At 35.5% G+C, this 25659-nt stretch overlaps 1 protein-coding gene and 1 long non-coding RNA gene across 2 annotated transcripts in view; one reads left to right on the plus strand and one right to left on the minus strand.

Annotated features, from left to right (window-relative positions):
- Positions 1-25659, minus strand: part of LOC141560397 (uncharacterized) — a 48020-nt gene that overhangs the window by 19620 nt on the left and 2741 nt on the right. The window contains exons 2-6 of the mRNA XM_074298477.1: positions 23685-23916; positions 23310-23462; positions 19368-19516; positions 16093-16233; positions 14269-14417 (exon numbers count right to left, since the gene is read on the minus strand). Of these exons, the coding sequence (XP_074154578.1) occupies positions 14269-14417; positions 16093-16233; positions 19368-19516; positions 23310-23462; positions 23685-23864 (772 nt within the window). The 5' untranslated portion in view covers positions 23865-23916. The remainder of the gene's footprint in view (positions 1-14268; positions 14418-16092; positions 16234-19367; positions 19517-23309; positions 23463-23684; positions 23917-25659) is intronic.
- On the plus strand, positions 1-25659 carry LOC141560399 (uncharacterized). Its single transcript, XR_012487707.1, has 4 exons — positions 1-386; positions 20510-20638; positions 23337-23469; positions 25250-25659. It is a non-coding gene; the product is annotated as an uncharacterized LOC141560399 (long non-coding RNA).

Raw genomic sequence — 25659 nt, forward strand, 5'->3', positions numbered from 1 at the left:
TGTTCTGCTGTTATCAAGGATTAAATACCCGGCCAAAAAAAAAAAAATCTCAGATTTCAATTCAGTTGTTTCCTGTTTTGGAACTGGAAAATCTATTTTTGAGAAGACATATCTTGACTCTTAAACTTGGTTCTTGCCTTTCTGAATTGGAGTATGGTGAAAGAGACGTTAGATGAAGATAGAGCATTAGTTATGGAGGCACAAGTTTTGGATTCAAATCCCACCACTACTCCTTTTTACCAGGATAATCTTGATCAAGTTGATTAACATCATTAAGCCTTACTTTCCCCAACTGTAAAATAAGTGAGTTGAATACATATCACCTCTAAGACTGCTTCCAGCTCTAAATCTACATATTGTTCTATGATGCTATGATGATCACTAAGGTAAGAAAAACCTTATTTAAAGATATAAATTTCCCCTATGTGTGACAATATTTGATATTACGGTGCTTTACACTTAGAGTAACCCACCTTTGGCCCATCCACTCCAGGCAGTGATCTGTCTAGTCAATATTTCCATGGGAGGGGCCAAAAGTAAAATTGTGATAAATGCAAAAGCACTTGTATGTATCTTATCCTTAAATTTTATGCTTGTAAAAAGAATTCAACTTCTATTTCTCTCTGGGTCTCTGTCTTTTTGTCTTTCAATCTTTACTTTTCTGTCTCTTCTTACTCCGAAGATCTCAAGTTTAAAAACAGTTTTCAAAAGCAAGGAATGAGTCTTGAATTGGGTCACTATATACTGAAACAGTTTGCAGAACCATTCTGAGTCCCACTGTTTCTCCTTTTTAGCTCAGATAATCCAGGAACTCTTCTGATTAGAAATGGCTGAGGAGGTCTCATTACTCTAGACCCACCAAAATGATTCAACTTGTCACTGCTTCATATTGAGATTGTTTTCATGTATTGGTCACTTCAAGTGTTAGTATCTTCCCTTCAAAAATTACCTTCCATCTATATTTATAGATATTCCATCTATATAAATATTTAGTATTTATATGTAAGCTCCTTGAAAGTCATTTTGCTTTTTTGTATTCCTTTGTTCTATTGTTTTCCATAATATTTGAAAATTCATTTAGACATACATACTAGAGCAGTTTTCTGTGTCCTTCTCCAGTTCATTTTAGAGATGAAGAAATTGAGACAAACAGGTTGAAGTGACTTAGCCAGGGTCACACAAGTAGTAAATGTCTGAAGCTAGATTTGAACTCAGGAGTTCTGCTCTGACATTCTCCATGGCCAACCTAATACTCTATTTTAATCTTTTTTTAAAATTTAAGACTCAGTCTCTCTCTCTTGTTCAGTCCCAAGTGCAGTAAATATTCTTTAATTTGCTGTTTCCAGTTTGGGCTAATATGGACCTCTTTAAGCAATCCAGTGACTCTTAACTTGGTGAATTCAGGGACTTAACATGTTGAGTTCATGAGAGTGAAGTATGGAATAAGACTAAAAAAAAGTGGGGTGGGACCTGATGTCAGGGGCTTTAAATGCCAAGTAGAGGAGTTTGTATTTTATTCCAGTTCTTTGCCTCTTTTGTGTCATGGATGGGTTTAGAGCCTATAGACTTTTTCTTAAAATCATGTTTTTAAAAATGCATAAAATAGACTATTGAAAATACCAAGAAAACCAATTAAATTGAAATATATAAAAATTGCAAATCTAGTCTGGGTTCTGATCTCCTATTTGATTTCCAATTCAAAGAAAAAACTGCAGGAGTCTTATTGTATACTTTCATGCCAGGGTCTAATCTGTATTCTACAACATGTTTTTAAGATAAGAGTTTCTTTCAAATCTAAAGATTATTCAAGTCAAGGACAATCTGAGGCAGGATTTTACAATTCAGCAAACAGACGTTTAATTTCTATTAGTGTAGAAATGTGGTTTTTTTCCCCTAATGTCAACTTATAAATAGCTAGTTTATGGAAAATTGTCAAATACAGATAATGGTTTGGGGGCCAATAATAAGGAAAGAGAGAATTCTGAACGAAGTTTTAACTGGAATGGTAAAACTGTGACAACTTTCCAAACAGCAAGCCAAAAGCCTATGGTCAACAAAGAATACAGAATAAAAATAGCTTGGCTGTTTCCAGTTGGGACCAAATGGAAAACATCTGGACCTCTAGCTCAGAAGGTTAATGCAAATCACCTCAGTCTGACCCTTTTATTTTGAAACAAGTGGAACTCTTAAGCCTTCAACCAAGGGAGAAGCAAACAACTCAGTGATTGCAAAAGTCAATTGTTTTAGTCATATTAGTAATAAGGGTTTTTTTGTGTGTGTTTTTAAACTTTTGTGAGAATGCTGGAAAAGCCCAATAAATCGTAAGATAAATTTCTTTGGATTTCACAGGATCACAAGACTGAACTTGAAGGATTAAATAAGGAAACTGAGATCCAGAGAGGCTAAGGGATTTTTGCCCTACATCCTACAGAGTACCAAGAGACAGAGCTAGAATTCTCACCCAGGTTTGCCTACCTCTAATCTAGCTAGATCAGAGGTTACCACCCTGGGGTTTATTACTATAACAACAACTTAAATTTCTATTGTGCTTTAAGGTCTGAAAATGCTTTCAATTAATTAATTTAGTTTTTAAATGTCATTTTAAAATGAAATAACATACATATTCCTTTAAGTGAGAAAACTATGCAAGACACTATATAACAACCCATTTTAGAGAGGAGGGAACTGAGGTTGAGTGGTTAAGTGACTTATCCAGAGTGACAAAACTAAGTCAATCTGTGAGGTATGATTTGAATGCAGCTCTTTCAGACTCCAAGTCCAATACTATCCATTGTGCCACCTGTTTTTTAAGGTCATTTAAAAATACTTTGATAACTGCATTTTAGCATAATTGGTTTCCTTTGTAATCTTTTGCATTTAAGGCATTTTCTTGAAAAGGGAAGAAAGATATTTTTGCTCTGAAATTCCTATTTGGAATGACTCTGGGAATTTATTTATAAAAAGAAAAAGAGGGAAAGGGAGGAAGAACGGAGGATGTTGATGTCAAAAGATTTTGATATTGGTCACAAACAATTTAAAGGCATAAAGAGTAGACTTCCAAAGGGATCCATAATGCAAAAAAAAAAAAAAATTAAGATGGACAAGATATTTATAGAGATTAAAGGCAAAGGGCTTCCTGGGTACAAATTATGGACATGGCGGCATCTGAAGAAGTTGTGGTAAAACTAAGGGAACTTAACTGGACCTTATCTGGAAAATCAGGGCAAAACCTCTAAAACTGCAGCCAGACCCAGCGGTTGTAAGGAGGGAGAAGGACTAATTTCAGATTGGAAAGGCTATGGGTCCTTGTGAAAAGGGAAGCTTGCTTCTGGAGCTAGGAGTTAGAATGGGAACTCTTAACACCTGTAGTTCATATTGTCGTTATAATAATAATAATTTTCTAAATTATAGTTTTCCTTGCTTTTTCCTATGTATTTTATTTTATTTCTGCACTTAAAAGCATGATTGTGAGAAGGAGCCTATGGACTTTCCGGGGTTGTCAATGGACACCCTTCTCCAGAGGACAATGGACAGGGAAAAAAAAAACAAAAAAACATTAAGCAATTCTAGTCTAATGGAGCCCTCCTCTGTTTGCTGTTTATATTTGGAGCAGAATACTTTCTTTGTTCTAGAAGACAGTGATTTTGAATAATAATTTAAATTTCTCCCTCCCTCCTTTCTTTCTTTCCCTCCTTTCAGTCTCCCTCCCTCCCTCCCTCCCTCCCTTCCTTCCTTCCTTCCTTCCTTCCTTCTTCCTTCCTTCCTTCCTCCCTCCCTTCCTTCCTTCCTTCCTTCCTTCTTTCTTTCTTTTTTTCTTTCTTTTCTCCCTCTCTCTCCCCTTCTCTCTCCCTCTCCCCCCTTTCTCTCCCTCTCTCTCTCTTTTTCTCCCCCTCCCTCTCTCTTTCTTTCCCCCTCCCTCCCGCCCTTCCTTTTTCCCTTCCTTTCTTCCTAAATTATTGAAATTATTTCCTGATTGATCTCCCCATCATACTCTCTCTCACCACTGTTTTTCCTCCATACTAGTACCAAAATAATTTTTCTTAAGCTCTGATCTGACCATGTCATTCTCCTACTCAATTAACTCCAGAGGTTCTCTATTGCCTTTATCTGTCTTTCCAGCCTTATCAGACATTATTCTCTGTTCCTTACACTAAGAACCAGAGGAATGGACTTGCTTTATTTCTCACATAGATCATTTCATCTTCTCTCTTCATGTCTTTGAGTTGATTGTTACCAATACCAAAGCCCATGATGATATTCTCCCCAGTTTCTCTTTTTACATAAAATTTTATTGATATCTTCTATTTTTTAGAACAGTTATTCCAAGCCTCCCTCCTTCTCCCCCCTCTGAAAAGTTACTTTATAAAATAAATGATAATTTTTAGGGGGGAAAATCAGCACAATTGATTCGAACTAATCTTGGAGTCAAAAAGACTTGGAGTTAGATTCTACTACTGATACATGCTAGTTAATGTGACTCTAGTAAGTGCCTAAAGCTAGATCTGGAAGCTACTTGGTACTTTGGACAAAATCCTGCCACTTATTAGCTGTGAGAGTCACAAGTCACTTCTGTTTCCTTATCTATAAAATGGAGATAATGATGGCATCTCCTCTCCATGGTATAATTGTAAAGTGCTTACCACATAGTAGCCACTCAATATATGCTTATTTTCTTTTTCCCTCTCCCCCTCTCCATTTTTTTTCTCCCATATATTTAATTCCTTGCTATTTATCTAGATGGTAAAGTGGATAGAATGCGGGATTCATGAAAAATGACTGCACAACAACAAAATTTATTTTTATATTCTGTGTATGTATGCATGCATATTCAAATACATACACATATATGTAAGATATATATATATATTCTAACTGGGAAACAAGTATATAGATATGAATATATGTACATATATATATATATATAAAAGAAATGGCACAATATATATGCAAATATGCATATATGAAAGAAATGGCAAACCACTCTAGTATCTCTGCCAAGAAAATCACAAATGAGATTACGAAGAGTCAAACATGACAACTGTACAACAAGAAATATACATATACCTACATGCACAAATATATACACACACTTAACCATAAGCATGTCTATACACATAAAGATATACAAATGTGTGTATGTATATATATATATATATATATATATATATATATATATTTATGTATATATATATACTTGTCTCTCAGTACCCACAGTGGGTACTTAATAAATACTTGCCAAAAAAAAAACCAACAAAAAAAAATAAATGCTAATTGATTAAACAAGGAAACATCAGCTCAGGTTTATAGAACACCATTCAACACAATGATGGGGCTGAAAGGGCTCTCTGGGATCCCATTGTCTAGCTCGTGCTAGAATTTAATGCTAGAAAGAAGCTCAGCATTAATATAATCCAATCCCTTGGATTTTACAGATAAGGCAACCAAGGCTTAGAGAGAGTAAATTATTTACTGCACAGGTCATGGATCAGAGATCAGGAGATTAAAACCAAAAAGGGCTCTAAAAGTCATTGAGTCCAGGAAGAAACAGAACCAAAATTCTAACCCAGGTCTTTACAAATTCCACACACTGCCAGCAGTCAAATTCCTCATTTTTCATTTATCCAAATATGGGTATCTTTCCATGGAATAATTTTAAAATTTCTTTCTCTTCTCTACATTATAAAGCCAAGGACAGGATCCTCTCCCCTTCTGGATCCAACTTCATTCCCTCCCCTGCTAGGAAATGTCTGCAGCATAATTTGAATCCTATTCTGATCCTGTTTCTCTCTTCTTTATCCCCATAGTAATAATAACTTCCATGCCTATAATTCCTTACACAACAAGTTTGTTCTTCTTTCCACCAGATATTTACAACAACATTTTGAGAAAGGCAGGTCAGGGATCATTGTTCTTATTTGTGTAGACTTAGAAGTGACTTGCTTAATATCATCCAACTAATTTGCAGCAGAAATGGGATTACAACTACAGGTTTCCTAATTCCCTGTCCAATACTCTTAAGACTGTCTCATTCACTGTTGCATGTTGTCCTGGATGTGGGATTATTCTTCCCTCCAGGTCCCTTCTGGCTTTTCAAGCAGAATGGAATAGTAAAAAGACTGAGTTTTAGGTTCAAATCCTTGTAATTTTGGGTAAATTATGTAATCTCTCCGAGTCTCCCTTTCTTCATTCATAAAATGAGACCATTGGCTAGAAAGTTTCTAAGGTCCCTTCCAGCTTTAAATCATCTCAATCATAGATTCTTCTTGTTTGAATCCCACTACTTCATGAATGTTTTTTATCTAATCCCTTCCTCTGACTCCCTCCCTGATCCACATGTGAAGGAAGAAATATATTTTTTAAAAATAGTGAATTCTTTCATTTTCAGTTGTTCACATAAACTATATAACAAGGTGGGGGGGAAAGCTTATTAATAGAAATAGAATAATATGCCCAAATTAAATAGTCCAAAATTGTAAGTGCACACATTTTATATTTTCTATGCTCTTGAGATGATTTGTTCTGCCTGATTATAGACTTCTTTGTTGGGAATCGAGTCAATAAAATGAGCAATATGGTTAAATATGTAAAAAAAAGCATAAATAGCAGCTGTGCCCCAGGCAACTTCATGTAACTCCATCTTTTGAAAATTTTCTCCTCTTATATCATCAGCCTAATAGCAAGAATAAACTCATTGCCAACTGTTAGAATCATAAGTTGCCTCCCCTTTTTCAATTAATGATGGCCTGAACCATATAGGCAGAAATGATATTCCTTGAAGGAACCCCCAAAATATTGATCATAATTATAAAATCTTGGGAAAGAAACTGAAGAACAAAGGGTCATGGGATGTGTTTCCTTCACTGTTGCCTATTAAAGGCAAGAATGAAGAAGAGAGAAATTAAGTTGGAAAGTGAGCACTTGGATAAGAAACTGGTGTTAGAGAATAGGATATGGATTTCTTGATCACAACTTATAGAATAGTCGACAGTTTCCTGGCCAGAGACAGAGTATGTCTAACAAAATCTAGTAAGAATATTTTTGCCAGTGTCTTACAATTTTAATTAAAATGGTTTTAAGCTAATAAGAATGGGAGAGGAATGCTCCCCCATATTGAGAATATCAAGTTTATTCTGATTCTGATTCCATTTTATAATTGATTCTGTTCTGTACCACTTCCAGTGTGTATTTCTTTTTCTCCAAGTTGAGTTCAGAAGTCTAGCTTTCCTAGCTGCGTTTAAGAAGGAAGGAGGGGTTGCTGCTAGTCCTGCATTCCTGACTTCCATCCATCATATTGTTTTCCATCATCTATGATATTTCAGACTTTGAAACCAATTATATTATATCATATTATATTATAATTTATATTTATGAGCTGTTCTTTGTTCTCTAGTACTTCCCAAAACTATATGAAGGCTAGTAGGCTAGAAAGTTGCTTTGTGGTCTTTTAACTGATTAGGAGTTAAGAGATACTTTTTATTGATAAATTGAAGACCCTCAAAACTTTGTGCTTCAGTCTATTTAAGTTCCTTCTTTCCTTCATTTCCTTCCTTCCTTCCTTCCTTCCTTCCTTCCTTCCTTCCTTCCTTCCTTCCTTCCTTCCTTCCTTCCTTCCTTCCTTCCTTCCTTCATTCCTTCTTCAGGTCAGGATCAGTGCTCTAATATGATACCTAGGTTCTCTAGTTTATCTTACTTAAAAAAAACACAGTACATACATGAAGTTAGATTTCATGAATCAGGAACTACTTCATCTTGAGAATCACTCCATTTTGTTCACACATACTATATAGAAAACAACAAAAGATATACTCTGAAATACATAGGAGACAAAAATCCAAGAAAGGTAGTAGTAGTATATCCCAAAGTCTCTCAAGACACTTAAAAAAATGAATATGTTTAATTAAAATTATGTGGTTGTGAATTGATATCAACATTTGGCAGTATTTATCTGTATCAATAATAATAATAATAACAATAAGTAGTATTTATGCAGCATTTACTATATACCAGATACTAATTTTGAATCTCAATTGTGCGAAACATTATCTGCTCCCCTCCCAATTTAATTCTTTTCATTAGTAGACCTGTTACAAAAAATTGTATTAAAGTATGATTTTATTTTGAATATCATTAATAAAACATTTATGCAATTTTTTCCTCTCACTTGTAATATAAATGGCTATATAATCTCTTCTATTGCCTGTTGGCTTACAAAATCTAAAGTATTTCTTACTCTGTGGCCCTTTATAGAAAAAAATTTGCCAACTCCTGATTTAGACTTATGAAAATGATGAAAATGTTAATAATTCTGATTAAATTGAAAGAGTGCCAATGCTAGCAGAATCTCAGTTATCAATTGTACTTTTATGGTTTTAGGCTTTCATCTAGCTTTTTTGAACTCAAGTTCTTTATTGTAGTCAAGTTCACATTTTTCCATTTCAATTAGGGTTTATAATGAAATGGAATGTCTAGGGCTGGGGGAGAAAAAGTCTTTGGGGAAAAACTCTGGGAAGTCACCCTGAAAATGAGAAATCCAAAAGGTGATTTCTAACAAAATTCTTCAGGAAAATAGAGCTGTTACACAAAGCCTAGAGACCAAACCCCAACATCTTCTATCACCATTAAGATGAGAACAAAACAGGATGATCTTATAAGGTAGCAGGAGTAAATGATTTTTTGATTGATTTTAAAAAGAGCTGGGAATGGCACCACTGGGTCTGTATCCCAAAGAGATCATAAAAATGGCAAAAAGATCCATATGTGAAAAGATTTTTTTTTAGCAGCTCTTTTTGCAGTGGCAAGGAATTGGAAATTGAGTGGCTGCCCATCGATTGGAGAATGACTGAATAAGTTGTGGTATATGAATATAATGGAATACTATTGTTCTATAAGAAATGAGCATGCTAATTTCCAAAAAATCTGGAAAAACTTAAACTGATGATGAGTGAAGTGAGAAGAACCAGGAAAACATGAAATACAATCAACTATAACAGACTTAGCTCTTCTCAGCATACAATGATCCAAGGCAATTCCTGTAGACTTGTGATGGAAAATACCATCCTCATCCAGAGAAAGAACTACAGAGACTAAATGAAGATCAAAGCACACAATCTTCACTTTTTTTTCCTTTCTCATGGCCTTTCCCTTTTATTCTGATTTTTTTCACAACATGATTAATATGGAAATATGTTTAAAATGATTGTACATGTATAACCTATATCACATTGTTTGCTATCTTGGGGAGAGAGGAGGGGAAGGAAGAAAGGAGAAAAAAATTGAAAACAAAATCTTACAAAAATGAGTGAAAACTGTTTTTATATGTAATTGGAAAAAATAAAATATTATTAGGAAAATAAAAGAAGATCTGCTATTATAGCCTTTTAAAAGATTACCCAAGAAAGACTACTGGTTTTCTTTCAAACTATAGATTTTAGACCTGGAAAAGGTCTTAAAAACTCTATGTTCATAGGCTCTGGGAACTAGGAGAAATTTGGGAGATCATTTACTGGAGTCCCTTTTCTTTTCTTTTTTTTTTTTTTTAATAGATGAAGAACATGAAGGCCAGAAAGTGAAGGAACTAATCCCAGGTCAGATGGTTTACAAAACAGTCAGGACTCCTGGAAACCAGTTTTGTTGGCTCTCAGGTCACCTTCTGGGACACATTTTAGTAACACAATGGATTCTCAAGTACTAGGACTGATTTATTTTTAGCCTTCTTAGAGGCAGTAGGATGGACTCTTACAACTTCTCTAAGACAGTTTCTGATCCCAAGGGACTGGTGGAAAACAGTTTCCAAGTTTAATTTATTTTCTGCTGGTTGTGCATTGCAATGGCATTCCTGCCCCCCAAATATTCATGACAGTCATAAGTCTCTCTTAGGCTTGTCAGATGTAAAGGGATTGCTCATTCCAGTTGACACAATAGGCTATTTTCTGGATTTGATTTAACAGCACCCTGAGCCACTGGATTGCCTTTTTCCATCAGATTCTTTAGGAATATAGTAACTGATCAACAGTCAGAGTGAGATCTTTGAAAGAGAGAGTGAATTAGAAGAAGACAAAGGAATTGAAAAGAATAGTTTAAAACCAAACAAACATATTCACATAATACATTTGGGAGATTTTTTTTTTGTTTCTTTCCTGGAATATTTCTCATCTTTACAGATACTGATATTTTTGTATTGAGTCAAAATCTGACACTCCTTTTTGTCCAATTATATGGAAAACAAAAGCCTTTTAAGAGTCTCCAGACTGGATGGGTCTTTACCAAAGAAATTTCTGAAATAAAATGACAAATTGAAAATTCTTCCTAATCTTTTCTACTTTTCTTTATTATGCTCAAGATCCCACTATTCTGTTTATGTGAATATTTCCTTATTCTTATGGTAGTAAGCATATGATAGAGAAGAAAACATGGACACTTTAAAAAAATTTTTAAAATCTGTATCTCTATTTTGCACAGGTTGAAAATACAATGGCTAGTTCCAGGACTGATTCTACTACTGATTGATGCAAAATGTTTTACCTGTTTTGTTTCCTACCTGAGCTGGTTCATCTTTCTTTCTTTCTTTTTTTCTTAATACAATCTAGAAAGGCCCCCAGTCCCAGAGTCTACCATATTAATGGTAGACTTAGTGTAGTCACCCCAATAGTTTAGCCCACTGAAGCTCAGAACTCCTGAGTTCAAGAGATCCATCATCCTCAGCCTCTAAGGATGATCCAGGGATGATTGCCCAACTGCTGGCACTCACTATTTTCATGTATATTATTTAAGTTTTCAGAATGTGATTATTAAGATCTCACATTATACATTCAAATGTTAAGCGAAATTGAGCTAAAAATACCATTGGATTTCTGAGAGATTAGAAAATAATCAGTATAAGAAGCAAGGATTCATAGTGGAAAGAGAGCCAGTCTCAGAGTCAGGAAAACCTAGATTCACATTTTGTTTCTAATACATTGACCACATGAACCTGGGCAAATTACTTTCATTGCCCTGCTCCTCCTCGTCCCCCATCCCAGCTATTCTCTAAAACCATAAATCACCGAACCTGTTCAGGTGTGGGGAATTTCCCCACTGAGCCTTTCATATTTCAGTGAAATGATGGATCCAAGCCAAAAAAAATCCATCAAAAAAGAAAAAAATCTCAGGATAAAGGATACTCTTGGCATAGTTCTTACTGGTGATCGATGTCCCTGGTACAGTTTTGGCAATAGTAACAAGAATTTATTCTCATGACAAGTCCTAGTTATTGATATGTCTCTAAAATTTACATATAAAATATGATTATCTTTTCATATTACATTATGTACAAATCACATAGCAAATAGCTAGGGTTGATAAAGCACTTTAGGGTTTGCAAAGCACTTTACATACATATATGTGTATAACATTATAAAATATATAACATATAACATATATTATTAAAATATAAAATATATAATATAAATATATGTTATGTTATTAAGATATATAACATATAAATATAGATTATATTATTAAATATATATAATATATAAATGTAGATTATATTATTAAATATATAATGTATAGATTATAATATATAAATATATGTATTATATAATATATAAATATATATTAGCTTATCTGAACCATATAGCAATTCTTTGAGGCAATGCAATTATTATCCCCATTTTAGAGATGAGGAAACTGAGTTTGAGAAGGGTTAAAAATAACTCTCCCAGAGTCACATAGTTGACAAGTATCTGAGATAAGATTTGAATTAATCTTCTGGATTCAAAAAATAGCTTTCTTATCCACTATGTCACCCAATTGGCTTTTTAAAGGTACTATTTATATAATTGCTATAAGATTTACAAAGCACTATATGTTCCTTCACCTTCCCTTATCCCTGCTTTATCATGGCAAAGGGGTTTGTGTCAGTCAATGAAATTATGAGCTATGTTGTAAAGGGTTGCCCAAGATAGATCATAGTAGAGAATTCTGACAAAAGGTGATCTATTGAGTGAGAAGAAAATGGGAAACTATTCCAATATATTTGTCAAGAAAACCCCATGGACAGTATTAATGGTCCATAAGGTCATGAAGAGTCCAATAGGACTGAATGATCATACAACAATTACATATGTCATCTCAATTGGTTTTCACAGTGATTTTATGGCATCGATATTATTATCTTCATTTTACTAATGGTGAAACTCAGCCTGGAAGAGAATATAAGGTAGGATTTGAACTCAGGTCTTCTTGATTTCAAGTTCCATAAGCTATCCACTATACCAGAAGTATCAAACATGTTGCTTGTGACCTACAACACTCCTGAGTACAACCCAAACCTGATTAAAATGTGGCTTTTAAGCTGATTTTAATGTGATGATATTAATTAACCAATAATCAATAAGCATTTATTAAGTACCTATTATGTACTGTGCACTGTTAAGCACCAGATATATTAACATATATATTATATGATATGTTAATTAAATAAGAAATATATAAACATGAATACTTTTCTGGGGATCTTTTTGTACAGTTTAGTGGCTCTTGATCTTTTGCAAATCTGTATGACCTGGCACTAGTCCCTTCAATTTCTGGGGATCATTTTTCATGACTGAAATTTGTTGCTTCTACTTTATTCCCAGATTTTCCAGGTTGTTTGGGGTAACTAACTGAAGGTCCTGAGACTTGGTTGTAAGTGAGCAGAAACCATTAAGTATCAGGGCTGTTGCCAATAATTTAAAGATTTGGAAAAAACCATCATTTAGCTTCAAAGTGATGAAATCCTTGTCCCATTTGTGAAATATAAAACATCAGCCAACCCAAGAGAAAAGGAAAATAGAACAATATAATGTAAGAAATAATTACAAAGAGGAGGGAATCATTGTAAAAGACTACCTTTCAATTTCTTTTCCCTTCCCTTTCTTTTAGAGAATTGTATTTGATATTCAGAATTAACAAATGTGTCTATCTCAGAAAAATCCTCAAAAACTCTTTAGATGGGTTGTAAATACTATATTTGTCAAGCTCCATTAACTATAGGGATATTTATATCTTTACAACAAAGCCTTTACTCTAGCTCTTGACATCTCTTAATCTTCATTTCTCTTGACATTAGAGCAATTGCTTTGAACAAAGAGTCTCTCCTGGGAAACTGGGTTAGATTGTCATTGATTAATTAGAGAGTTGGCAGCTCAGTCTGAGGTTATTGGATCTTAATTGCTTAGTCTTTCTTGGGGTTCTTGTCATTCTCAGAAAGAGAAGTCCCCATCTGAAGAATGACTTCTAATCCCACACCTATGATCCATAAGGAGCCTAGGCCAGTTTCCTCTTCATGTTGAAGGCATGTGTGCTTAGGAGGCAGTGTGTTTTAGAGCCCAATTTCTTAAACTCTGGGTGGTGACCTCATATGGGGTCATGTATTTGAACATGGGGATCATGTAATGATGATTTATTATCAGTAAATGTTGGATTTGTATACCTATTTTATATATCTACATACCCAGAATCATGTAAAAATTTCTGGAGCAAAAAAGGAGTCACGAGTAAAAAAAATTATAGAGCATTGGATAGGAAGTCAAAAGATATGATTTCAAGTCTTAGGTGTCTTATCTACGTGAGCTTCTTCCCTTCAGTGATACTCAATTACCTCCCTCTGTACAGTGGAATTATTACTCACAACACCTTGTCACAAAATCATTGGGCAGCGAGCTCTTTCTAATACAACTTCATAAGAATTTATTTAGTGCCTACTATATACAAAGCAAAGAGCTAGGTACTAGTGATACAGAGACCATATAAGTGTGAACTATTAACGTCTGAAACTCAATTACAACCCTGTATCTCCAGTCTCTGTCCCCCCCATGCCTAGAAGGCTCTACCATCTCACCTCTATTCTGTAATTTCTCTGGCTTCCTTCAAGATTTAAGTCAAATCCCACCAATCAAGGAAGCCTTTCCAGGTGCTCCCCCAGGTGCTAAAGTCTTCCTACTTTCAAAGAACCTTCTATCTACATAGTTATTTACATGTCAGCTTCCCCATTGGAATGTGGGCACCTTGAGAGCAGGTTCCCCCTTGCTTTTGGAGATATTCTCAAAGTTTAACATAGTACCTGGCACATAGAATTAGTTTACTAAATGCTTGTTGACTTGGCTATTATTAATGACTTTTTCATAAACTCTTTTGAGCCATTGGAATAAATTTTTTTCAAATGAATTATGTACATTTAATAAGAAAAAAATCCTTATTAGAATGTTTGTATCAATGTGACCAGGTGTTCCTTCACTTCTAATTTACCTGGAAGCACTTGTTGAGATGAGCTTCTTCTGTATCGCAAGATCTTTTTTCTCCTGTCTTTCCCCTGGGTTTCTGCAAATTCTGCTATGTGTTTAATGAGAGCCAAAGCCCCAGAACATTGTAAGTAATTACCACTAAGATAAAGTTCACTAGAGCAAAGAGACAAAATAAAGATTTTAAGTGATATTATTTTCAGTCTCTCTAAGCACCAATTACATGCAGAAATATATGTGCATATATATATATATATATATATATGTATATACACTCATACAAACACATATATATATTGAGCAGAGGAGGCAAAATCAAAAAATTCTTTTTTTTAGTCATACTGTGGAAAAACATTAAATCTTATAAAATGAATGTTGAAAGCTATCTTTATATGTAATCAGAAAAATAAAATACTATTGAGAAAAAATGGAAATATGTTTAAAATGATTGAATGTGTATAACCTATATCAGATCACTTGCTGTCTTGGGGAAGGGAAGGGAGGGAGGAAACAAAAAATCTGAAACTCAAAATATTGCAGAAATGAATGTGGCAGAAAACTATTAATACTGAACTTTGCATTTAATGCAATATCTAATAATCTAATCTTCTTCTATAACCCCTCAGTTTTAAATAGACCTCCCTGGATCAATAACTTAATCCCTTTAGAAAAGAGAAAGAAGGTACTGCCTTTATACAGGGTCATAGTATTCCTCTTTAGTGGATGGGAAAGGAAAGGATCTTAACCAACAGTTATTTTTCTTTCTGAGTTTAGTTGCTATCATTAATTCATCTTCTGGAGCTCAGGTCTCATTCTTGACCTTTAATGTACTTTTCTAAAAGAAAGGGTCAGCTTTGAGAGAAAAGATTTTTAGTGGAGGGCATTGTTTGCTGAGTTTGAGTTGATAAATGTTCCTTCCTTCAGATTAGTCTGGAAAGAAACTTTAGACTGGAGAAATATTTATTTCTTGATATCTTTAGTCTAACTAAAAAGGAGGTTTTTAATACACTTTCACATTACAGAGACTTCAACATAGACTCCAGTGGATCCATCAGCTCCATTGGTCCTCTCTCCACAGTGTAGATTACAGCCCATCCTCATGTTCTCATCCAAGGCAGATCTTGTCTATCTGTGCTACCTTCTACAAGTAGCCTTTCCCAGGCCATCTGAATTCTGGTGCTTTCTTCCTGTTAATTTTTTTTTAAATTTAATTTACATATAACTTGTTTGTACTTATTTCTTTGCATGCTGTCTGCTGATTGTGACTTCTTTGAGGACAGGGATTTTCTTTTTCTTTTTTTTTTGTATTTGCAACACAGTGCCCGACACATAGTAAGTGCTTAACAAAGGTTTACTGACTGATATTTGGAAAAGGAAGTATAAAAGATTTTATCAAGGAAATATATGATATATAGATATACTTATATCTATATTTATCCTATTGACCACATTGCATGGGCAAGGGAGGACAAGTAGACAGCCATGGATATGTTCACCATGTCAGGAAAAAGTGAGGAAGGTCTCCAGCATGTGGATGGACTTATAGGAAGACATAAACCAGAAATGTATGGATAGGTTGCATTCTACCCATTGGAGGGAGTGCCCAAATTGATAAGCTCACAGATCCATTTGAGTAGATATGAAATGTGACCTTATTAAAGAATAAACTTGATTTTGAGATGAGCCAGTCTAAAGCATTAGTCTAGAAAAGGAAATAAGATCATGAAGAAAAATTAGGCAGACTCATGAACAAACCTGTAAACAAAGAATAGGAAGAGACAAAGATTGATCACCAAAACTTCCAAGGCTTTGGCTAGATGGACGGACTCACCAAATGGCACTTTGGCTAACTGCCCAGCCCAGCTTTGAGCCGCTACTTGGTCCCAGATTGCAATAACGGAGGCTGAGAATCTTAAGCTTCTGGTTTTTTTCCAGGCCAGCCATAAGAATGTCAACACCTTCATTTATAAACCTTATCAGAGAAAGAACAAATTAGTTACTTACAGTTCCATTAGAGAAGGAAAGGAGAGATTATCTAATCTGATTCCTTCATTTTAGTGTGGTGTCATGCAATGGGTGTCGGATTTGGAATCTGAGACCAAATGCAAAGTTTTCCTCTGATACTCACTATCTGCCTTTCGGCTCCTCGGGGCTTCAATATTGAAAATATTGCATTCAGTATTGCACAGGGGAGAGATGCAGGAATGGGCAAGATGATCTGGCTCTAAATCTCTGGTCCCATGAAGCTGTGATCTACAGACAAGCCATTTGACCAAGGTCATATCAGGGAGCATTTGAATACAGGCTCTCAGCCTCCAAATTCACTTCCGAATGTAACATTTCCCATTTGGTAACTCTTTGTGCAGCAGCCTTTGTGATTAATTTTTTTACATGTCAAATAAGACGTTTGGACCAGGTGACTTTCTCTTCCCATCCCTCTGTGCCAAAATATTCAGCTGCTTGCTTTCCTTTCCCTGGGATCTGAAACTCACTGAAACTAATCTCCAAAAAGGCGTTAGCTGATTAGGGATTAAGGGTTGTAAACTTTCCTGGCTAGGTAAGTGCAGTGCATTAGGTGTTAGACTAGGAGTCCAAAAGACTCTGTTTAAATATTGCCCCAGATAGCTTCCTAGCTTCCTAGTAAGCCTGAGTAAGTGATTTGCCTCTGTTTCCCCAACTGTAACATGAAATATAATTTGTAAAAGTGAATTTAGCTGGGCAGGTCTTTGAATGAAAGACATATAATACATATCAGACCCTTCCCTTCTTAATAATTCAATTCAACAAATGTTTACAAAGTATCACATATGTATAAGGAAAGAAGCAGTCTCAGTGTAAGATCCTTGTTCAACAACCAGCCTTTGAAACATACTAGCTGCATTATCACACAGAGGGGAAGTTATTTAACATTTCTCTGATTTAGGCAAATTGGTAAGACTTTCAGATCTCCATTGGAGGAGGGAGTTTCCACACTGAGAGTTCCCTATACCTGTGACATCACAGCTAGATCAAGAATAAAATTAAACAAAAATGGATCAGATTTTGATCAGAAATGACTCTGGAATTCCAGAGATAATAAATAATTTTTTAAAAAAAGTTCTGTCTTTAAGAAGGTTATAATTAGTTGGAAGAGTAAATAGATAAAAAATACATAAAAATGTGAGAAAGAAGAGATTAATAACAATCAAGAGGGGACAGGAAAGGTCTTTGGAGGTGACAGTTAAGTGGAGAAAGGAAGGAAACTAAATAATTAAAATAAATAAGGGAAGTTGAGAAGGAAGTACATTCCACACATGTAAGTCAGCCAATATAAAGGTATGAAGTCAGTAGATGGAATGCCTTGTTCAGGGAATTAAAAAGATACCGGTTTATCTGAAATGTAGTATAGAATGGAGCGGAATGAAATAAACCAGGAGGCTGGAGCTAGGTTGGGGCGATCGCTAAATGTTGGACCAAAGAGTTTGATTTTGTTCTAGAGGCAATAGAGAGCCATTGAAGATTTTAGAGCATAGGTATCACAGGGTCAGGCCCGTCACTCAGCAAGCATTTATTAAGCATCTGCTATTGCCAGACACTGTGCTAGTCATGAGCTTTAGAGAGATTTTGACAGTAAGATGAAGAAATAAGAGAAGGGAAAAGCTGGAAGTGGGGAGACCAATTAGGAAGCTACTGTAAGCAACCAGGCAAGATATGACAAGAGCTTCAGCTATGATGATGGTCATGAGAATGAAGAGAAATGATTAAAAATAAGAGAAGTCATGAAGGTAAAATCTATGAGATGAAGTGATTTACTCAGGATCCCACTACCAGCACGTATCAGAGGTAGGTCTTCAGTTGGCTATGGACTTGCTTCTAAATCCTAAAGCTTATAAATACAGGGATAATGAGAGGGGAAAGGGTAAACAGCTCTCCTCCCCCTAACCCATCTCTAATCTGGTCTAGTTAGAGCACATCCCACGAGCCTGCATCCTGACCACTCCCAGAGAAATGTGGATCAGTGATGAAAGGTTTGTCAATTTGGGATGACCTACCAAATCCAGGATGGCCACCTATCTCCCACCTTGAAGTAAAGCTACAGTCAGAGAGGATTAGCTACTAAACCAAGAAGGATGACCCACTCAATGAATCTTGCAGAGAATAAGCCTGCCCTCCTCATTTCTCTCTTCCTTCCTTTCTTTCTTTCTTTTTCTTTTTTCTTTTTCTTTTCTTTTCTTTTCTTTTTTTTTTTTTTTTTGAGGCTGGGGTTAAGTGACTTGCCCAGGGTCACACAGCTAGGAAGTGTTAAGTGTCTGAGACCAGATTTGAACTCAGGTCCTCCTGAATTCAAGGAATCCACTGCGCCACCTAGCTGCCCCTCCCTTCCTTTCTGATCATGAAATCAGTATTCTTCAAACTTCTTGGAAGGTACAATTCCCATAATTCCTCTTAGTGCCTAGGAAACAGGCTCAGCATCCCATGGGGTATGATCTGGCCAGAGCAGATAAGGGAGCCCTGGTATTTAATTCTCATGACACAGATCAGTTAAGGAAATGGGCTCAAAGAGATTAAATACCTTGCTTCAAGTTACACTAATAAGTGATGAAGCCAGGATTCAAATCCAAGTCTTTTTACTTTGAGTCTAGCTTGTTTTACACTATTCTTCTTGCCCAAACAGAACCAGCTGAAATGAGCAACATGAAAAAGCAGAGTACAGTCCCACCCTTGAAAATAGTTGGTCCAACCCCAAAAGAGATCATTCTGCTAAGGGTTTAACATCACTTACAAATTATTTCAGTCAGTGAAGAAGCTGGATTGTTAACTTGGGATCTAAATGGATTTTCTGAAATATCTTATGTTGTAGTTTTGGGGGGAGATTTTCAGGAACAATTATTTAAAGAGCAAGAGGTTTTCAAGTGCATTAGAAGCTCTGCTTTGTGAATCCAAGGAGCCAGATTTCCAAATGGATTATAGTTTTCCTTGTAATGGCTTTGAGTGGCAGATTCACTCTCCTAGGACATTAATAAGATCTCCTAGAAACCTTATTTTCCACTCATGATTCTATTTGGCAAGAAGAGCTAATGGGTCTGATTAGATAATAGGAAATGATTTTCATATTCTTTTCCTTACTTGTTGTAATCCAATATAATTGAGAGCAAATTGCTGGAAAGGAAAGACTTGCCCAGTCTCTCCAAAGACCACAGATCCATTTGGCTGTTAATGATTTCTAGAGTAGAAAATGGGTACATGGTACGTCCTTGCAGCTCTAGAAGTATGGCCTAAGAACACAAATTAAGAAATGAATATTTAGCTATTGAAATTTATCCAGTTCTTAAATGTGGTGCTCAAAGATAAATTATATCAACATTATTGCTCCAATTTTCATGTAACATTTGAATGTGATAGTGCTCAGATCTGAGAAATTCCACTGATTGGGCTCATACCATTTCTTGGCCTAGAATTTCATGACTTTCAAAATTTTAGTTAAATCTAATAATCAAGTGAAAAAAATACTCTAAGTTACTAATAATTAGAAAAAAAAGAAAATTAGAATAATTCTGAAATACTACCTTACACTCATCAGATTGGCAAATTGGACCAAAAAAAAAAAAAGAAAAGAAAAAAGAAAATTTGAACTGTTGGAGTTACTATGGAAAAATAACCATATGCATTGTTGGTGGAGATATAAATTGGTCCATCATTATAGAAAACAATTTGGAACTGTGACCTAAAAGTTTTATCCTATGCATACTCTTTGACCGAGCAATGCCCTAAGTAGACTTGTATTCCAAAGAGAGCAAAGAAAAAGGAAAAAAGCCCCACCTGTATAAAAATATATATGGCAACTATTTTTGTAGTACCAAAGAACTAGAAATTAAAGGGATACCAATCATGTGGGGGGGAATTGCACAAATTATGTTATGTGAGGATAGAAGTGGTGGGTGATTTTAGGGGAATCTGAAGACATGTCTAAGGTTCCCCAAATAATTAATGTCAGAGGCAGGTTTTCAATGGATTTAGATCCATAGAAGTAGAGGGGATACCCATAGACATATTGAAATATAATTTATGAACACAAGAAATAGGATGTAGAAGTATAGATAGGAATTTAGAATGCAGTGACAAATGGCAATGGCAATAGTGACGACCAAACAGGGAAATATCAAAACACATCAATGACAGTCATGTGGGTGGTGGAAAAATAGGATCATGGGGTAAGAGTTGGAAGAAATCATCATCAAGGTCATGTCATTCAACTTTCTCTTTTACAGATGAGGAATCTGAAAGTGAGAGATGTTGAACATTTGCCCAAGGTTCAAGCAGCAGGACCAGGATTCTATTCCAGAGCTCATATGTTTTCTGTGACACCCTGTTGCTTCAGCCCTGTACTACACAGCTTTGTGAGTATTTGTATAGAACATTTCCGTCTCCTAGGATCAGAACAAAAGGGCAGGTTTTGTAAAGACATATATTGTGGTAACAGAAAATCAGCACTGTTATCCTGATATGGAAGGTTATTTGAAACCATAAATCATAAGAGCATGCAGACCCTCTCTGAACATCTTAGGGATACAGAAACCCAAAGGCTGTTTCAAGGCAGAAGTTTTAGAAACCAAAAAGTGGTTGTGGCTTTGTGTGGGGGGAGCCAAGGGGTGGTTTTTTGGGAGAAAATTATATATGGGTCAGATATAGGGTTTATAAATATAACTTGGTCAAAAACAAAAAAGGCTCCTGAAACTCCTTAACTATGGAGTGGGTCTAGGAGGGAATCTTTGATGAAAGGAGATTCCCCAATTGTTGAGTGCTAGATTGGATTGCTGAAGCCGTGGAGTGATGGAATAGCTGATGTGGCACACCAGCTCCAGCAGCTCAGAGCCTACCGTGCACAAAATGTACTCAACAGTGTTGAACAGAGCCTGGTCAGCAAAAGACCAGCTCCAGGTGTAGCAAAAGCAGGGCAGAGAACACTGGCTAGAAATAGTAATTAAATGCTTACTCTAGCCTCAGTTTCAAAGATCATCTGTAGAAATGGACCAGCATCCATGGCAGCATCCCAAAGAAGGCCATTTAAAAAAAATAATATTTATCTTTAAATTATAGGAAATTATTTTTGTTATAAAGTTATAAAAAAACTGTTTAAAAAGGAATATTTTTGTTATGTGGGATGACTCTCTGAGAAGGGGAAGGATATAGGAGATATTTAGATGTAAGAAAGTATAAAAAAAGAGATGTTAATATAAATCTATTTAAAAAAAAACAGATAAAAGCCCTTGAAGGCACCAATGTGTCCAGTGATACCCAACAGCCAGTCACATATGTGGGAATTCAGAGTTTGTCTAATACAAAATAGACATGTGCAGATATCCCCTCTACAATCAACAAGTCATCATGAAGATCTTCAGTGATGGGGAAGGCTCTAGGCAGTTCAATCTACTTTGATTCTTATTTCTGGGTCATTTTCCCTGTATTTTAAAAAATTACTTTAAGGGACTGCTAACCTTTCTATGTAGATCCTTCTTCCAATGGTGCAATTTTTATCCTCATACTTGGGAACTTTATTACACATTGCTGTTTGCTTAGACACGTTGGTCTCTTGGCTCATTAACCTTCTGGATTCCCATGATCTGCACTTTCAATCCACCTCAGGCATATTTATACCTTTGATCTCCCCATGAACCCTTAACTTTTTTTTGTCTCTATGATATAAGGCTCTGAAATTGCTCCCTCTAATCCCAATCACCCTCACCTTCATTCCTCCTAAATTTGAAAATGTCCTTTTTTATTGTGAATTTAACAATTATCAATAAATACAAAGTAAGAAAAAAATTATGTAAAAAAATGCATTTGTGTTAATGTATACATAAGTACACAGAGAGATGTGAATAAACAAATTATATATATGCATATATATATATATATATATATAGAGAGATATATATATATATATGAAGAGAGAGATGCATAAATGATAAATAGATAAAGAGAGGGGGGAAAGAGAGAAAAAGATATGAATGGATAGATGATATGGATGAATAGATGACATATAGATGAGAGAGGGGGAAAGAGAGAGAGATGCAGATAGATAGATGATATATAGATAAAGAAATAGAGGGAAAGAGATGGATGGATAGATGGAAATATAGATAAAGAAATAAAGAGGGGGAAAGAGAGACAGAGCGAGATAGAGAGAAACAAAGAGAAACAGAGATAGAGAGACAGACACAGAGAGACATAAAGGGAGAGAGAGACACAGAGAGAGAGCAGAAAGAAAGAAAGAAAGAAAGAAAGAAAGAAAGAAAGAAAGAAAGAAAGAAAGAAAGAAAGAAAGAAAGAAAGAAAGAAAGAAAGAAAGAAAGAAAGAAAGAAAGGAAGGAAGGAAGGAAGGAAGGAAGGAAGGAAGGAAGGAAGGAAGGAAGGAAGGAAGGAAGGAAGGGAGAGAGAGAGAAAGAAAGAAAGAAAGAAAGAAAGAAAGAAAGAAAGAAAGAAAGAAAGAAAGAAAGAAAGAAAGAAAGAAAGAAAGAGAGAAAGAGAGAGAGAGGAAGGAAGGAAGGAAGGAAGGAAGGAAGGAAGGAAGGAAGGAAGGAAGGAAGGAAGGAAGGAAGGAAGGAAGGAAGGAAGGAAGGAAGGAAGAGAGAGAGAGAGAAAGAAAGAAAGAAAGAAAGAAAGAAAGAAAGAAAGAAAGAAAGAAAGAAAGAAAGAAAGAAAGAAAGAAAGAAAGAAAGAAAGAAAGAAAGAAAGAGAGAAAGAGAGAGAGAGGAAGGAAGGAAGGAAGGAAGGAAGGAAGGAAGGAAGGAAGGAAGGAAGGAAGGAAGGAAGGAAGGAAGGAAGGAAGGAAGGAAGGAAGAGGAAGGAAGAAAAAGAAAGAAAAAGAGAGAGAGAGGAGAGAACCCTATACCCACTGTCTTGTAAGCCTGAATGCTTATAGAGGATCTGAGTCAATTTATAGTGTTGTATGAAACTCTACAACATAACACATGGCATAGAGAGCATTATTGAGACATTAACCTGTTTCATATTGTCAGACTAATTGGCATAGCAGTTAAATAAATATTTTTAAAACCCATGACTTACTAGGCTTGCAACATCTGAATTTTTCAGCTTCATCCCCCAGATGCAAAGTTCTCTTCCCAGCATGTAGCGTTCATCTCGAATTGTCTTAAGCAAAGGTTCAAGAGAAACTTCTGAGGAGCCTGTTGGGGAGACGCCAGGGCTTATGAGCGCAAACTAAAAGGTAAGAAAAAAACAAATACTGTTGCTACAAAGGAAATCTGAGTGTTGCAATGAAATAAGACAGAAACATGTAGAATTCAATCATTTGTGGCCTTGAATTTGTGATTTGTGTGTAGGTGAGGTTGGAGACAGGAGGTCTGAAAGGGCATCTACCTTGGTGGGGAAAATTGATTCAATTCAGAGAGGAAAGAGGCAAACTATAGAACACTCCTTCACCTTCCTGAGAATCTGTTCATTCTCGATGCTGGTTTTCAAGGCCTTCTTGATAGCTGGGCACACAGAAGTCTGAGACTGGACACAATGCTTTTCATAGGTTTTTAGGAACTTTTTAAGAACAGGAACAATAGACAAGGAAGCTCCTTTAATTTTTGCCTTTTCTTTCTTCATCCTTGGCATGTTTTAAAAATTCTGTGAGAATCTTCTCAATGGCTGAAAGCCTTTGCTCATCCTGAAATATGAGTAGAAGATTTACCATTAATAAGCAGAATCCTGTATCATCTCTACTAAATTAAATTATACATTCATTAAACAAAGGGGAAAATCGCATCTATAATCAGAGGGTGTTGTTGTTTTGTACAGTTATGGTTATGGACTCTTTGTGACCCCATTTGGGATTTTCTTGGCAAAGATGTTGGAGTGGTTTGTCATTTCCTTCTCCAGCTCATTTTACAGATGAGGAAACTGAGGCAAACAGAGCAAAGTGGCTTTCCCAGAGTCACACAGCTAGTAAATGTCTGAGGCTGAATTTGAATTTTGATCTTTCTAATTCCAGGCCCAGAATCTCTCTCCACTGCTCCAGAATCAGAGGATGTGAATTCAAATATTGTCTTAGCCACTGACCCATGATGGGCAGTTTTATCCCAGCTTATTTGAAAAATGAAAGGATTAGACAATGTGACTCTAAAATTCCTTTTAGCTCCAATCCCATGTTCTATTCTTTGTACCACATAAATGTCATTGGCTTTTTTTGTTATTGCTTTGTTTGGTTATACTTTATAAACATTTCTATCATACCTCACAATGCCCCTGTGAGGTTGGTTCTGTTATCTCCTTTTTACAACTGAGCAAACAGAGGCAAATTAGTTAAGTAACTTGTTCAGGATTACACAACTTTGTAAATGTCTGAGGCTGATTTTATATTCAGTTTGTCTAGAGCAGAGTTTTTTCCACTCATGACCCCTTTTCACTTGAGAAATTCTTACATGACCTCAGGAATATAGATATATAAAATAGGTATAAAAATCAAACATTTACTGATAATTATAACTTCATGATCACCTCCCACATTCAATTATGAGACCCCATATGGGATTGCACACCTGTTTAAGAACCCAGTTTGCACGCTCAGCTCTTGGATTCACCTCCAGATTCTATTTATTTTTGTACTCACAAGTATTGTTTGTATCTCAATATATATCCATGAATATGTCTTCCACTTATGCACAGCACAACCTGCCTCTGAGTCTTATTACCTAATTGACCTTGGGCAAATGATATCATTTCTCTCAACTTCAGTTTTCCCCATTGGTAAAAATAGAGGACTGGATAGATAACATAGATATAAGGGTCTCTCAGTTTAAATGTATAACTTTTTACTTCTAAACCTTATTCTATAAAGGCAATTCCCCTGGATTTTCCTATGTCTTCCTTCCATGGTCCATAGGTAAAAGGAAAATTTCTAAACAATTGTTGGAAGATAAGCTATGATGGTGACTTGAGGGATAGATTTTTAAAAAAATTTTAAAGCAATACTTTATTATTTGATTTACTTTTCTTTCCAGGGAAAACATGCATTTTGCAGTTCTTAAAAACACATCAATATGTTTACATTCAGTACATTTCAGAGTGTTGGAATATCACCGGTCCAAAGTAATATCTAATAACAGAAAAAAGAGAGAGGAATGCATCAAATTAGGACACTTTATGGTTAAAAATATCATAGCAACAGCTTTTGAAAAATGATCTGATTGAATCAGCGACATCCAGAGAAGGAACACTGGAAAATGAATGTGGACTACATGCATTTTTGTCTTTCTTCCCAAGTTATTTTTACCTTCTGCATCCAACTCTTCCTGTGCAACAAGAGAACTGTATGGTTCTGCACACATATATTGTATCTAGGATATACTATAGCATACTTAACATATATAAGACTGCTTGCCATCTAGAGGAGGGGGTGGAGGGAGGGAAG

The sequence above is a fragment of the Sminthopsis crassicaudata genome, chromosome 3 (genome assembly GCF_048593235.1).
Source record: "Sminthopsis crassicaudata isolate SCR6 chromosome 3, ASM4859323v1, whole genome shotgun sequence".
NCBI lineage: Eukaryota > Metazoa > Chordata > Mammalia > Dasyuromorphia > Dasyuridae > Sminthopsis > Sminthopsis crassicaudata.